The sequence below is a fragment of the Ailuropoda melanoleuca genome, chromosome 7, assembly GCF_002007445.2.
Source record: "Ailuropoda melanoleuca isolate Jingjing chromosome 7, ASM200744v2, whole genome shotgun sequence".
Lineage (NCBI taxonomy): Eukaryota > Metazoa > Chordata > Mammalia > Carnivora > Ursidae > Ailuropoda > Ailuropoda melanoleuca.
The window spans coordinates 128,583,952-128,599,654 of record NC_048224.1 but is presented as its reverse complement, the minus strand read 5'-3'; the positions used below and the strand labels follow the sequence as shown (position 1 = coordinate 128,599,654).

Sequence of the window (15,703 nt, the reverse complement as noted above, 5' to 3'; positions counted from 1 at the left end):
GAGATTTGTCTACATATCCTAGATACCAAGGGATTGATTCTTCTCCAACAAGCCCCACATCCCCATTTCCCTCCTTAAAACCCTCCCTGTCTTTCCTTTGCTCTTCTTTGCCGTCTTGTGGGGTTCATGAGGCCCCACGGGATCTGGTCTCTGCTTACTTGGCCAGTCTCGTTTCTGCTGCTATCCCTCTGTGTTCTACACAGAATTTTTACTTTCCGGAATGTTCCATAGTCTCTGTCCCCTGTGGACCTCTGTACGTGCTGTTCCCAACTCTATCCAGGAAAACTCCTATATTTTATATGTTAGATCTAAACTTGAAATAATCTTTCCCTCAGAAAGCTCCCCCTGAACCCCGAAAGCTGGGTCAGGTCACAGGTCAGGCACTGCCTGGATGTCCTGCCCTCTGTGCCCACTAGCTGGCCCTGTGCATGGGGCCACATCGGAGTCCTTCTCTCTTGTATGCCTACTACACGCAGGTGCTCAATGCCTCTCTGGTGTATGAGAGCCTGGCCAGGGGCCAGAGCACGGAGTTCTGACTGTAGCCTGAGGGAACCAGGTGTCACCCAGGTTTTAAGCAAAAGCGTAAGAGGTACATTTACAAAAAGAGGACACAGATGGGAGGTGTTCATAATACTTTAGGAGAGAGTCACCAGTGGCCCACATATCTCATCTATAAAATGGGGTAACAGTACTTGTTGTTGTTGTCGGTTGTGAAAGGAGTAAAGGCGTCAGTATTCCTAAGATACCTGGCACAGTACCTGGCCCAGCGCTGGGCCAGCGACAGGGAGTAATGTCATCCTGACAGGAGAGGATGGTCAAGAACACGAGGTCTGCGTTTAGGCCCCACGTCATTTGCTTTCCAGCTGTGTGACTCTGGGCATGTTCCTTAACCTCCCGGTCTCAGCAGCCCCTATATGTAAAACGGCCACCCCCTTGTAGGCCGGTCATGAGTACTAGGAGTCAACACAGGTGAGGTGCTTCTGACGGTGACCAGCACCTCAGAAAGGCCCGGCCGCAAGCAGCAGTAGAACTTGGTGGAGTCCAAGGAGGGAGTGCGGTGGAGGGATGCTGCCTGGAGGGGGCGGACTCTAAGTGCAGCAAACCAGCCAGGATCAAAGGAGAAGGGGGGTCCTAAGGCCCATGGCCACGTCCTTTACGGAAAGACCAGGGTAAGGGAAGGCGGGACCACGAAAGCCCGGCCGGCAGTGTCCTGTCTCCACCCCCCGCACCCCGCCGGCTCACCGCGGCAGTCCCTGAAGTCGGCGTGGTGCGGCGGGTGGTGCTTGCACAGCCGCTCCAGGACCTGCTTGTAGTGCATGAGCCGGTGCAGCGGGCGCAGGAGGAAGGTGTTGAGCGGCAGGTAGCAGACCTTCTGCAGCTCGAAGTCCCGGCACACGGTCTCCAGCCGCCGCGAGCTCCTGATGCCCGTCTCCAGCGCCTCCAGGGCTTCGCTGTGCTTCCACAGGTGAGCCGCCAGTTGCTGGTGGGGGCGAGAGACAGGTGCGCATGCGTCCCACCCAGCCTGACGCCCGAAACGAAGATCGCCTCGGCTTGCGTGGCTTCATTTCGTTCTCTTTCTCATTGTCCCCATTTCGCTACGTACTTCCTGATTTCAGTGAGGTTCCCGGGACGAAAGGAAAAACTCTATTAAAGCGTGACGCGGCTGAACATACTTAGGGATTTTGGAGTAGATGTGTATGTTACCTTAGAGGTGAGACTGGCGAAAAGGAGGGGAATAAACAAACAGGAGCTCCTTCAGGGGGCCTGTGGTTTTCTTCTAAATGTCACCAGATGACAAAGAGACCAGGGCCCATTCAATAAATGTCATACAGTTACCACCGTGCATTTCTGTGGAACTCACCCCTTTCGCTTATCAATAATGAGTATCTTCCACTCGCCACCTGCTCGGCTCGATCCTAGGGAGCTGCGTGACAATTAGACACGGACCCTCCTCTACTGGGGTCCGACAGAGATGCTTCGCTTGACCAACCTTTCTTCAGGCTCCTGAGCCTTCTCCTTGACCTGTGAGCTTCCTCACTGAAAGCCAGTTTTAGCAAAAACCCTGCTAAGTCAGCCTAAATAGAACCCCCCACACCCTGGATGTCGGGTCACCCTTGACATTGGGTTCCTCATCTCTCATCATCCCCAAGTGGTATCAGATCACCCCATCTTCAGCAAAGAAGGCTGTCGTGTTGGTTCAGCCAGAACCCGACTTACCCGATGTTTCCTCTGCTTACGTTCCCATCCTCTGACCCCCACGCTGCCCCTTGGCTAGAGATCCCCACTTCCCCGAGCTGTCTTCAGAGTTGAGCCCAGTCTCTTCCCCACTGAAAACCCCACTGCAGGGGACTCTATCCCAGTCACAACAGTCCTGAATAAAGTCTGCTTGACCATCTTTAGCACGTGCTGTCATAGCTCATGGTGGAGACTGGCGAGGGTACAGAGTTGGAGAATAAAGCATTAACAGAGGAATTCATTCTCCAGGGCAGGTGGGGAAGAATCACAAGGGAAGGACGTTTCCAGACAGATAAAAAAGATAGTAAGATGGGCACAAGGATGTCCAAAACGAGAGAACAGCAGTTGTGCTCCCAGGGGCGGGCTTGCTCTCCGTGCGCTGCTCGCCACGCCCCACAAAGGCTTCCTGAAGAGCCTGAGACGCGGCAGGTCTGGATGGGAGGCCCACTGCCTGCCTTGGCCGGGCCACCCTGAGATTCTCTAGCCTCAGGACGGGGGCCGCCACCCCGGCTTAGGACAGGAAAACCAAGAGAACATTCCAGATTCCCCCATTTTTTGAATCCTTTACCAAGTCCTTCCAATTCTACCTCCTAAAAACATCAAACCTTTTCCTGTCTTTCTCCACACGGTCATTGCCCTGGTCTGGCCTTGCGCCACCTGCCACTGTGGGCGTGTCTCCATGGGGCCTCTGCCTCCACGCCTCACCCCTCCACACCTAAGCCACTGACAGGAACTGCTGATGGAGCTCAGCTCATAGCCTCTTGGCTGGAACATGACAAGAGTTGCCCCCATCTTGGGACAACCTCCAGAGTCCTCAGCAGGGCACGCGGGGCCCGTGATATAATCTCCTACCCCTCCTATCTTGCTTCTTGCCATCATCGCAGGGCCACCCCGAACTTGAACGTGCCGGGCTGTTGCACTCAGAGCCTCTGCACATGACACTCCCGTTTGGACCCCTGCCGGCCTCAGCAACTCCCTTGACACCACCAGCCTCCACCAGTTAGGGACTCCTGTACTTAGGCTGCATTTGTCCACCGTCGCCCTTCTCACATGGTGTCCCCTGCTCTCCTGCTCCCCTGCTGGGGTTGATTACTTTAAAAAAATACACAGATTCATAGAAACTTGCAAAGAGATGTCAGGGAGGGCTTTCACCCAGCCTCCCCCCAACCTCACCATCCTGACTACAGCATGACGTCAACACCAAGAGACTGACAGTGGTCCAGTTTGGAGTTTGGATTCTACCAGTCACACACACCCTTGTGCGTGTGCGTGCGTGCGCGTGCACATGTGCAGACCCCTATTTGATTTTAAGACAGCACATCTGTCATGTTCCTATATCCTTGGGGCCTGATGCACACAGTAGGTGCTCAGTAAATGCCTGTTCCCTGCATGCATTAATGAGCAAATGAGGGGCACCTGGCTGGCTCAGCTGCTAGAGCATGCAACTCGTGCTTTCTCGGGGTTGCGAGCTGGAGCCCCATGTTGGGAGTAGAGGTTACTTAAAAAAAAAAAAGAGCAAATGAACCCGGGCATGCACCCAGCCAAGGCAGGAGTCTTGCAAGAACTCGAGTGCCTGGAGAGGCGAGTTCATGGTCCACTGGAGCAGAGGGAACGTGAAGGACGGGGGGAGGGCCTGGAAAGATCATCCAAGGCTAGAATATGAAGGCTTTCTTCGTCACGTTCTGGGTTTGGACTGTATCCTCCCAACCAGAGGGACGCGGCTGCCTGTACTACAGATCGTGACCGATGGCTCAGCTCGCTGGGAGGGGGGCAGGCACTGGGGAGCAGGTCGAGTCACGCAGCAGAGAGCAAACTGAGAGCCAGGAGGAGTCGTGTGGTGGGAGTTTAAGGAGGGGGGTCAGGAGCTGGACACTCGAGGAGACAGAGGGCTTGCGTGAAGGTCCCAGCCTGGATGAAAGGCTCCTGCATTCGTGTGATTGTGAAGTGCCTTTGTGTACCTGGGCAGACGTTTCTGGGTGGAAGTTCTCCGACGAGCCGGAAATCACGATTTGGGTATCTTTCAGGCGGGGACTGCAGCCCCTGGCCTAACTGCCTCAGTCATGGTCATGAGTGGAGGGCCCGGGAACCACCAGTCCAGCCAAAGCTGACAATGGCACCCTCACTGAGCTCTGCAAATGCAGGTAAATACACGGGTTTGTGTGTTGGGGGGGCCAGGAAGGACACTGCACGCTGCAGATCCCTACGCATTCTGGACAAAAGTGCTAACCTGGGTTTCTACTTCTCCAGAACCTTCTGCTGCCTTCCCTTCACACTTCATAGAAGTTCTTTAAAACCAGCTATCACCACTGCAAGAAAAAGCAACCCAAACAAATTCTAAAAAAGGCTGCCAGTGGCGGACTGAACCTCCTGACCTATTTTTATTTTGCTTGCACAGAGCTCCAGGCTATAAATGCTCATGGCATCCGCACACTAACTCACATGCCAGCAGCCGGTGAAGCCGACTCAACACAAAAATGCCAACTCACCAGACTGAGCAGGGAGAACGGCTACGAGCACAGACCGAGTATGTTTTAGGAAGTCTCAGGTGTGAGGTGAACAGAGAGGAGGCTGGAGGCCCATGCCTGTCAGCTCTCTGTGGGCGAGCGACAAAGGACAGCTGGTAAAGAGATCAACTCTGGGGACTGTCCCCAAGGGGGCAGGGAATGGGCTGGCGGGTCTCCAACTGGCGTCCCCGGAGGCCATGGCGGAGTCCAAGCCTCTTTGAAGAGGTAAGTGAGGCGGGAGCCCTCCCTGGCAGGTTCATACAGCGGGTCCTTGAACCACGCCGGGGCTCGGAGCACAGCCTCCCCCACGCAGTTAAAATCTGGCATTTAACTTTTAACTCCCCAAAACTTAACTATTAGTAACAGCCTGTTGTCTAGAAGCCTTCCGGTCACCACAAAGAGTCGGTTAACACATAGTGTTACGCTTATAATCACAAGGAAGACGACATATAATACGGGGCCCTACTGTATTTACGGAAAAAATTCTGCGTATAAGTGGACCCGTGCCGTTCAAACCCATGTTGTTCAAGGGTCAGCTGCCAGGTGAAGGGAGCACTGGGGGAAAGGGGGGAAACCCAACTGGGCCAAGAAAACAGGCAGAACGTGGGAAAAGAAGCTTCCTGTAAGGAAAAGAACTGGAAAAGTACAACAGTGACAAACGCATATTGTAAAAGAGAGAAAAAGGAATAATCTTTAATAAGTGAAGAAGCCAGTCTGAAGAGGTGGCACTCTATGTGATTCCAACTATAGGACTTTCTAGAAAAGGCAGAACTATGGAGACGGGAGAAGATCAGGGGCTGCCAGGGGTTGGGGGAGGGGAGGGAAAAACAGGCAGAGCACGGAGGGGTTTTAGGGCAGCGACACCGTCCTGTGTCCTCCCATCGTGGGAGTACACGACCGTCTGCACTTGGCAAAACCCCACAGAACGTACCACTCCAAGAGCGAAGCCCAATGTGAGCCATGGCTTTCGCGAATAATGTCCGTCAGTTGTAACAATATACCACAGCCACGCACGCGGTCAGTACTCGAGGTCACTGTGTGCGCGTGTAGCCGGGCAGGAACACGGGGCCTCTCCGTGTGAGCTTTCTGCTCGGTTCTTCTGTACACTTCAAAAATTGCTTAAAAAGTAAAATATACGAATAAAAAATACTACGGAAAGTAGAAAGATGTCGTTACTATTACGTCGAGGTTTGCGCATCAGCCTGACTGATGGCATTAAAAATACCACAGCCGTAGAACATCTCAGATAATTCTCTGCAGCTATGACTGCATAGCTTTCTGCCACCGGCGAGCTTCCCGGCCTCTCTCTCATCTCGCCCGGGGGGAGTGCTGCTTTTTGAACACGGAGAAGGAGTGAGCAATCCTTCAGGGCCTGCTAAGTAAGATCTTGATCTTTGTTCAGAAACATAGGAAATCTCTGGGGTAGCTTAGAGCCTATCTTTTCCGTCTACCCCCATCTGCCCCCCACCCATTGTCCTACCTCATGAGACAGATCATTCTAAGGGGGGAAAATGCAGCACTAAATAACTTAGCAAGATTCTTGGGAATTAACTCAAACTCCAACGGTAACTTTTACTGCATGACTGTCTTCGACACTGTAGGTGCTCAGCTGGCACTAGATGGACGGATGGACGGGGGCGCTGGGCATGGTGGCAGTATGAGCGACCTGCCCTCTTTAGGGTTTGCTCTTAGTCATTGGGTAAGGTGATGAGAGAGGCTTCGGGCAGTCAGGATGTAGGAAGATTGCTTTAAAATGCAAATATCGATGTATTTGTGTTCAAAAGGTAAACTGTGTGAATTAAGACATTCTATATTAAAGTGAAAATGTAAAAATGAGAACTTCAGATATAAGAGATGAGGTAGATTTCAAAAAGGAGATAGAAGGTTGGCCCGATGCGGACTGACTCTTCGGGTATACTTCCATTCTCTATCGCTGCAGACATCGCTCGCTGCTTAGAGATCTCTGCCTGGTACAAGGACTTAAAAAGTCATAGGACTGACAGAATTCCTACATGGCTCTGAATCCAATATTTCTGTCACACTTACAAGAAGCCAAAAACAACTGACGAAAAGTGAAACATTCAGTCAACCCAACAACGTTTCATCTACAAAAAATTTTTAAATGAGCTCTGAATGATTTATTCACAGAAAATACCTCCTGTTTTGATTACCACACGAGCTTCTGAAGAGAAAAAGGACTACGAGTGCTCCCCCCCGCCCCCCCCGCAGTGACTGCATTTCCCTTCATGCTTGCAAATAAGATGATCTGGAAAAATGGAGGCGTTTACCCGGGGCTGTGTTACCTATAGATGGTCGATTCGGGTCCTGTGTGCCCGCGGACAGCGGTTACAGCCCAGGCCTCCGGCACCCCCGCATTATAGGGACCTAGGGAATGTGTTGCACCCAAGTCCCAAAGCAGCTCACCTTCATGCCCTGAATGTTCTTCAGCAGGACATCTCCGATTCTTTGGTAATCTCCTCGGATGTGGGCGTTCGAGCGGCCTTCCCTGAGAGCAAAGGCAAAGGGGGTGGGAACGAAAGCGTTAGCAGTGGAAACGTTCCTGGAAACGGTGCCAGCCCCACGGCACTCAGTAGCGACCTTCACGTCTTCCTTTCCAATCCCCCGTTATTTGTGCCTTTCCCTTCTCTGGCTGCCACTGACTATCAGCATTGGAAGGAGACCTGGAAATTACCCCAGTCATTCTGCAGACAAAGAAGTCGACTTGTGCTTTTAAAGTGATGGGGAAGAGCTATTTTGTCATCATTTTAACTTGGTCTCGTTTTATATTTTTTCCCCATCCACACTTGGGTGATTCTGGCATCATTAGAACAGCATGGAGATGACTGACAGCCCAGGTTTCTGCCCCCAAGAGCCCTCAGCCTAAAACAGACAAAGAGCTGTGTGGAAAGCCCTCGGGAAGAGGAAAAGCAGGACTGAGGGGCCCCGGGGACCCACACGTGTGGAGGTGGGGGCAGAAGCAGGCAGGACAGGTGTCCCAGGTGCAGGGAGGGTGCAGACTCCCCCTGCTGGGTGGTAGATGACAAAGATGTGGGCACTTTCTAAAGTTTTAGGTATATATTTACATTTCTTGTGGCTCCAGGCTGTAGCCAATGTTGATAAACCAGGGCCTTAAGCAGCAGAGAGGAAAGGAATACTGATAATGGCAGGTAGTTCCTGGGCACGGTTGGCCATGCTGAGCACATTACAAGCACAAACTCATTTACCCCTCGTGGTGGCTTTATGAGGCAGGTGCCCTCAGTACCACCACTAAACAGCTTCAGAAACTGAGGCACAAAGAACCACGTGGCTTGCCTAATGTCAGCTATCACGACATCGTGAGCCTGAACTTGAGCCAAGGGGGTCCAGCCTACACCCCTCTGAGCACGGTGCCAGTGGTTTCTGTGAATTTATGTACTAATGAGACAAGAATATCCCAGAGACAATTAAAACACCCTTTACAACAACGAATCTGGCTAATATCTTTAAACCAACTGTTCAAGAAAGCCATGATCCAACTTAAGTGAAGGGGATCAATGAAAAAGAAAAAAGGTAAAAATCTGGGCATGGGGCCTAGAGTCGGAAGTGAGAGGTGCTCAGAGTGGACTAAAACCCTGAACCCGAGTCAGGACGGACTGTGATTCAACCCCACGGATGCCATCGCTCTATGCCTCCAACATTGGGAGAGTGACCTCCATTCTCAGCTAAAGCAGTGCTGAGCCTCGGAGCCTTCTGGAACTGTTGACCCCACCTCCGATTCATCAAGGTTGTCAGGCTGGGCAGAGGAGGGCAGGAGGAACGCACGTGCTTAAGGAAGCAAAGCCAGGGGCTAGCAAAGTCAGGGCAGAGAGAAACAGAGCGGCTGGCTCCTTGCCCAGCCCCTGGCTTCCTGCAACAGGCAGGGAACTCCGTTCATTCCACTTGTTCTAACTAAACATATACTGTAGATGACATCACAGGGGAGACAGAGCACCCAGACCCACTGGGCAGTTACAGCTTCTCTGGAATTAAGGGAGAGAGAGCATCCATTAGGCTTCCAGCCCGGGTTATCAATGGCTTCTGGACGCTTTCTTTAACCCATTCCTTTCTCCTCCACCCCAACAGTTTACCTGTCATCTTCCATCCCTCTTCTTTTCAGCTGCCAAAACAGACGTGGTGGCAGATTGCCTTAATTACTACTCACTTCTCTTCCAATTAAATATGGATTCTGTCCCCACCACACCCTGAAGTGCTTCTGTGAAGGATTCCGTCAACCTCCTCACTGCCTAAACCACCCTGCGCCTGTGTAACCTCGCCGGGGAGAGCGCCCCGAACTTCTGGGGCTCTGTTCTCCAGCTTCAGGAGGCCCTTCTCTCCAGGCTCCCAGATCCCCCTCGACGTCCGTGTCCTCACTGCTACCTCCTCCCGTTCAGGCCACTCCTGAGAGACGTGTGTTCTTCGGGAATGCCTGGGTGGGTCTGTTCTCTCGTCACTTGCTACTTCTTCCTGTGTGATCCCTCGATTCATGATGCCCGATCTGTACCCAAACGTTGCTTCTAGCTACTGACGCAGGGACTGTCCTTCTCATACCATCCAGAGGGTTCTGCACGAATGACCCTGCAAGTATCTCAAACTCAAGAGGCCCCAGAGTTAATTAGCTCACTGCCCAAACCTAATCCTCTTCCTGCATTAGTCCCCTGGTGATGGGGCTGTTCTGTCCCATGCTCGAACCCCAACGTAGGAACCCCAGGTATCCTCCCTTGTCTGTCTCTCATATCTCCGCCCACTGGATCAGACTCCCCCAAAATGGGGTCCCTGGGGTGTGTTCAAGCAACGGACTCAGACCCAGGCTCTGCTTTGGAGACAGTCCTCAGTCCATGGCTCACCCAGCGACAGGGTTGACGCATCTCTGGATTTTTAGCAAATGGTTATTAATCCAGTCTCTACTAGAGAGGTTGACCATTAGGCCATTCTGTCGGCCCTGTCGGGTGCCTGCTTTTAGCTGTATTTCCCGGTTACTCTTCTCCTCATGCACTTGGAGCAGAAAGGAGCTCCGGCCTGAAATGGAGGCTTTCTGCCTTACAGAACCGCCCATCCACGGCACCTCCGCCATCATGGGCAGCCTTGCAGGAGCTAGAAAGCTCCCCTTCCCTCACCCCGCTGCCCCCCAACACCAGAACAAAAAGGAAGACCCAGCTACTGAGCCAGAATGTCCTGATTTTGACTAAATGCCACACATTAAAAAAAGGAGGCAGGACACAACTGAAACTTGATACGTGGGTGTGCAGATATTACTTGGAACTTAATGTAAGTTACCCCAAACTTTCAAATGGGCATGCCACTGGACAGTGCAGCTAAGGAACGTCTTAGCTCCAAGGACATAATGTAGATATTTTAGCGAGAGTCTTTTGGATTGGGTGGGCAAGGAGGGGAATGGGGGGGCAGCGTCCTGTGGCTTCATTAATATTCACAACAAGCAATTTCCTCCTCCTCACAGATAACACCCTAGCCCAGGGGAATCCAGTGCTAGAAAGCGACGCTGGGGGAGGGGCAAAGCCCAGCGTGGAAGTCAAACATCATTGACTTCACTTCCTTTCTTCTGCCAACTTAAAAGAAATTGTACTCATGTTGAAGTCTCAAAGTCAAGGGGACATTTTCCTGCATTGGCTCGCTAGCAGAGCCCTGCTTCTCTGTCTTTGGCATCTTTACTTTTGTTTTAGAAATAGCTCTAGGTTCCTATCATCGTCGCCCTGTGCCCCTGTGCGGGGGTGTGAGGGGGGTGGGGGTGTGTGTGGGGGGAGACAGTGATGTGGTTAAATTCAAACAGGGCCAGCTCTAGGTGGTGTGGGGAAAGCAGGCAGGGGCCCCAGAAGCCAACGCAATCATTCGGGTGGCTCTGCCCGCCCTCGGTACCCTCCCCTGTATAGCACACATAGCCGGTCCCAGCCCTGCGGTGGTTCCAGAACACGTAGTCAGTCCACGGGAGCAGGACAGAACCCGAAACTCCTGCTGCTGCCTGTAGAAACACTGTCCTGTTATTACTTCCCGTGCACGTTAATGCCCCCCAGTCCGCACGTTCAAAGCATCTGCTTTATTATGAAGAACTGAAAGGTCATTTCATTATTAAGAGCATGAAAAATTATAACTCTTCCAGAACATCCTCCGGATGTTAACCTCACAAGAAAAGGGTCCTTGTTTCGAAGACAGGGCCACATGTTTGTTGTCTGCGTAATTACCGCACCGCCACAGAGCTGAAAATTCTTTTGACAATTTCACTTTGGAAACCCATGTACTCGGGAGCCTCCTGGACGCTAAATTCTGACCCGAGCACCATGATTCGCGTGTGCCCTCGAGCAGCGACGCGTTAACTCAGCACAGGGCCGAACACACAGACACACACACACCTCAAATCCCCAAGTCTTCCCGACCGTCTGTAAGCACTTCATTCACCACTATGTGAGCTGGCCACTAACTCGGCAGCAGGCAGAGCGAGAAGAGGAAGAAAAGGACAGAGGCCCAGTTCCCTGGGGGAGGGCCAATGGCGAGGCTGTCCACAGGGACACAGGGAGCCCCTGCACCAGAGGGCTTTGACTCTGGCCGCCAGGAAATATGCATGGCTGGCAGCAAGGGCAGGTGGGCAAGGCCGACAGAAGAAACCACCACTCTGCTCCCCCCTTCATGCCCCCAACCCCAGGGTCAACATAAAATCTACGTGGAGCCCTAAAACCGTGTACAGAATGTCCACAACCTCATCGGTGATACAGTCCCCCAAGGGCAGTGGGGGGACATCAGGTCTGGCTTTGGGCAAGAATCAGAGCAGATTCTTTACCATGAAAGCAGGTAGTGACCGACCCCACTGGGCTTTGCAAGTAGCCTAGTATAATCCAAGTGTGTTCACTAAGCACCCAGCCCCCCCTTCTCGCCGCAAATGAAGCATCAGCTCGGACTGAAGCACGAAGCTCACTGCGGCTCGGAGCTGGACTGTGGCCCTGCCACCGAGCTCTGGGTCTGGACGCTCCCTCACCCCGGCAGAGGGACTGAACCCTGTGAGCCTACATTCTCAGGCTGCATTTGCAAATCAAAAAGCATATCCTTGGCTCTTACTAGTCCCTGTGGTTTCTATGATTTTAAAGATTTTATTTGTTTATTTGACAGAGAGAGAGCGAGAGAGAGCACAAGCAGGGGGAGCGGCAGGCAGAGGGAAAGGGAGAAGCAGACTCCCCACTGAGCAGAGAGGCTGACGTGGGACTTGATCCCACGACCCTGGGATCATGACCTGAGCCAAAGGCAGATGCTTAACCAACTGAGCCACCCAGGTACCCCAGTTTCTATGATTTTAAAATGAAAAAACTCTGTTATCACATGTACTTTTCGATCTATACATAAGTAGGATAATGTATAAATAAGTACATGAATAAAGATATACCTTCCATCGATGTGTGGGTGAGGAAGGGTGGCTGGGTTCAAAAAGCAAACAATTTAGCCAGAGTAATAGATTGTATTTATATTCCATACCTAACATTTATATATATAATATATATTTATATATTATATATAATACATACAACATCTATAAATATATTAGCCACATGTAATCTATGAAGATTTCAATATTCTTTGATGGATTTTAATATCCTCTGAGATCTCTGGAGAGGAAAATCCAATTAATTTGAATTTTAATTCACATCCCCAGTTGTGGGCAAGACGTCTGTGCAAGAGGCGTCTTCACTGGGCTTGGGGCCCTTGGGTTTTCCTTTGGTGGCTACAGGTAAGGGATTCAGCCTCTGAGCCAGTCCCATCAGAAGGCAGACACCCCACGCTCTGGCAGGTGTCATGCCCATCAGTTATAATACTGGGATGCTTAAAGCTCTGGCTTTCCTTCTCAGGTTTAACTCCAGGTCCCATTTAATAAGAGGAACAAAAGTTACAACCCCACTCACGGGAAGACTTGACAGCACCCAGATGAGACCTGCTGTGGTTACCTGGGTTCAGTCCTGTTAATGAGCCACATGTGAAAATGCAACAGGATAGAAAAGGTGTCTTAGACTCCTCAGCAACCTGGAGAGGGCTCTCTCTCAAGTGTCTTCCAGCAGAAACCTAGCTGCAGTTCAGGCAACTGGAAAAATTGTTTTCATTTTCCTAGGAAAGCAGCTTGCTCTCAAAGCACAGTAGGCTCTCCAGCCAGGAACAAGGCAGATAATCCAAGGGAAACAAGCTCCCACATATGTTAAAAGGAGACAATCGCCACTGTCCCTGGAACCCCAGGCAGACAGAGGAAAGCCAGCTGGGACAGAATATAATGAAATCACAGTGTCCTTGTGATGTCTTTCTTGGCTTTGAAACAAACGTAAAATTTTAAACTTTAAATTTATATAAAGAAGCGTACAAGCGATCCCCCCTGCACGGTGTATGGGTAAACCCCATACACAAATTTTTTTCCATTGTTTAGGCTTCGAAGCGGTCTTCTAGGTAGACCACCTTGCCTTGTCCCCAGTGAGTTTCACGGCTGTTTGAGAGCAATCATTTTAAACCCTTTTTGCATCGTCTTATTCCTTAAACCAATGAAAAATCTTCGAATAAAAGCTCTTACACACAAGAAGTAGCCCTGATGGGGGCAAAGCGGGGAGTGCTGGCCTCAGAGAAGCACCAGAGTCTTGCATTTTGATAGCTAACCTCACAAATTCTGAATTCCAAGAAGGTGGGTGCAGAGGACCTAATGTGCTGGGATGTTCGGTCATGATGGGAGCAGAAGACTGCATTCTTCGTCTTCTACTCCCACGCTCCTTTCCCTTTAAAGCCTCAAGAACTGTGCTGTCCAGGACGGTATCCACATGTCGCTGTTTAAATCTGCCCTCTACTCACCATGAAATCAGCCACACTAGCCCTATTTTAAATGCTCCATAGCCACATGTGGCCAGCAGTCATTACTGAGCCATGCGGACACAGCATCTTTCCATCACTGCCAGAAAGTTCCACCTGAGAGCATCCCTCTAGAGAGAACAGAGAGGCGGCTTACAGCCACCTCTCCTGCCCCCAAGTTCACGGGCTGCAGGGAAAGCAAAAAGTGGGGTGTGGTCCTACCTAGTCTTAACCCGACCAACTTGCAGAGCCTCATTTTCCATAGGGAGGGGAAGGCAGGCCTAATTCCACAGGATTGTTTTGATGGTCCAAGGAGACAATTTAAGGCGAAATGTTGGCAAAGACGTTGCAGAAATGCAAGGCGCTTTACTGTACCAACGTTGCCAGTCTTACAGCGATCATTCTATTTAACACCTCTAGAACACGACAGTGAGTTCTGCTCTGAGAAAAGGGTCAGATGCCCATTGGTCTCTTGGCTTGGCCTGAGTAGAAAACAGAGCAGGAGCTCCTGAGCTCCCCCCAGATGCCCCTTCCCCCTTTCAAATCTTATCAGGCTGCCTCCTGGTCTGGCTGCCTCCTCGACACAGAGCAGAACGAAGGATGAAACCAGAACGAAGAATGGGGATTGAGCCATGTTTTGTTCACTGAACACTGAGAAGAATGATCTGTGGTAGGGATGCAGTAAATATCCGTTGAATCCACAAAAGCTGATCCTGGCCAAGTCTGCAGACAGAGGGATTCACGCACACACGGCTCAAGGCTCTGGGGTGGAGAGATGGCCTCTGCCACCAAAGCCCCAGATGTGTGTGTCTCTGGGAAGGAAAAGGTACGTCCCATCCTTGCCCCATCCACGCATCTGCGTGCCCGCCTGCGTGTGGCCAGGAATGGCCTGACAGCGTGGGCAGCATGAGACAGCAGGCAGTGGCTATTTCGGATCACGGGTAGGGCTGGGGTTTCCTTGGCCAGAAGCTGTTCTCATGTTACAAGTGAAGGGCAGTCAACCTGCTTCTTTGGAGTTCTTTCCCTCTGTTAGGCCTCAAGCTTCTGGCACTGAAGGCATAGTGACAGACCAGCTTGTTTCAAAACCTAGTTGTGCCCTTAACTAGCTGTGTGATATCTGCCAAGTAGCTCACCCTCTCTGGGCCTCATTTCCTCACCTGTGAGGTAAGGAAATAACAACAGTATCTACTTGATGACGTTCTTGTGAAGACTAAATGACCTGATACGTGAACAGTGTTTAACAGTGTCTGGAACAGAGGAAACATTCAATTCACATTAGCCAAAACTCACCAACAAAATCGGCAAGCAACTTATACATATAATTTTTTAATCAAAGGGATAAAATAAAAGTGCTCCTAACACTTAGAAAGAGCCTTGTCTCAGACCGTACCTAAACCAGAGCCAAGCAGATGCCATGAGACAATGCCCTCTGCTCGGGTCCCACAGCTGTGCCCCCACCTCGTGCCTGATTCAGCCAAAGGCAAAAAACACCACTGCTCAGGAATTCCCAGGCACTACGGGGAGTCAAGAAAACAGACACGAGATACGGGTCTTCAGAAGTTCCTAGCACATCGCATACGTGTTAAGAAGCAAGCCAGCAAATGCAAAAGCTTCCCTAAGACCCAAAGAGGAAAGGCGACAGTTAATAGCTTACACCGCTGAAGAGAAGACGCCCGACAGTCCGCGTGCTTTGAGGAAAGTTAGTGCGAGGAGGGAGGTCTGCTCTTTTTCCTCCTCTTGTTCCCTCAGCAAAAGGTCAACACGTGTTGTTTGAATCTAAGGCCCTGGAGAAATTCCACAGAGAGAGGGCAGAAGGATACGCCAGCAAGTCAAACAGGAAGGTCAAGAAGCAGTTAAGCGAGATGGGGAGGGCAGGACTCGGAAGCCACGCTGCCTGGGTTCAAGTCCAACGTTAACTGTGCAACCCCAGGCGACGCCTCCTGTCCATCGAGGCTCAGGCCCCTCATCCCAACCTGCCTCTTGCCGTCGCGCGGCTTAAACAAGGGGGGGTAAGGGCTTGGAAGTGCACCTGGTAGGTCTTATCATTGCTGTTTTGTTTTGTTTTTTTAAAGATTTAATGTATTTGAGAGAGAGAGATAGAGAGCGTGAGCAGGGGGGAGAATGGAGAA

General features: G+C 51.2%; 1 protein-coding gene across 1 annotated transcript in view; it reads right to left on the bottom strand.

Moving 5' to 3' along the window:
• The window catches only part of FARP1 (FERM, ARH/RhoGEF and pleckstrin domain protein 1), a 212,169-nt gene that overhangs the window by 15,536 nt on the left and 180,930 nt on the right, over window positions 1-15,703 (bottom strand). The window contains exons 16-17 of the mRNA XM_034663810.1: window positions 7,164-7,245; window positions 1,243-1,480 (exon numbers count right to left, since the gene is read on the bottom strand). Coding sequence (XP_034519701.1) covers window positions 1,243-1,480; window positions 7,164-7,245 — 320 coding nt within the window. The remainder of the gene's footprint in view (window positions 1-1,242; window positions 1,481-7,163; window positions 7,246-15,703) is intronic.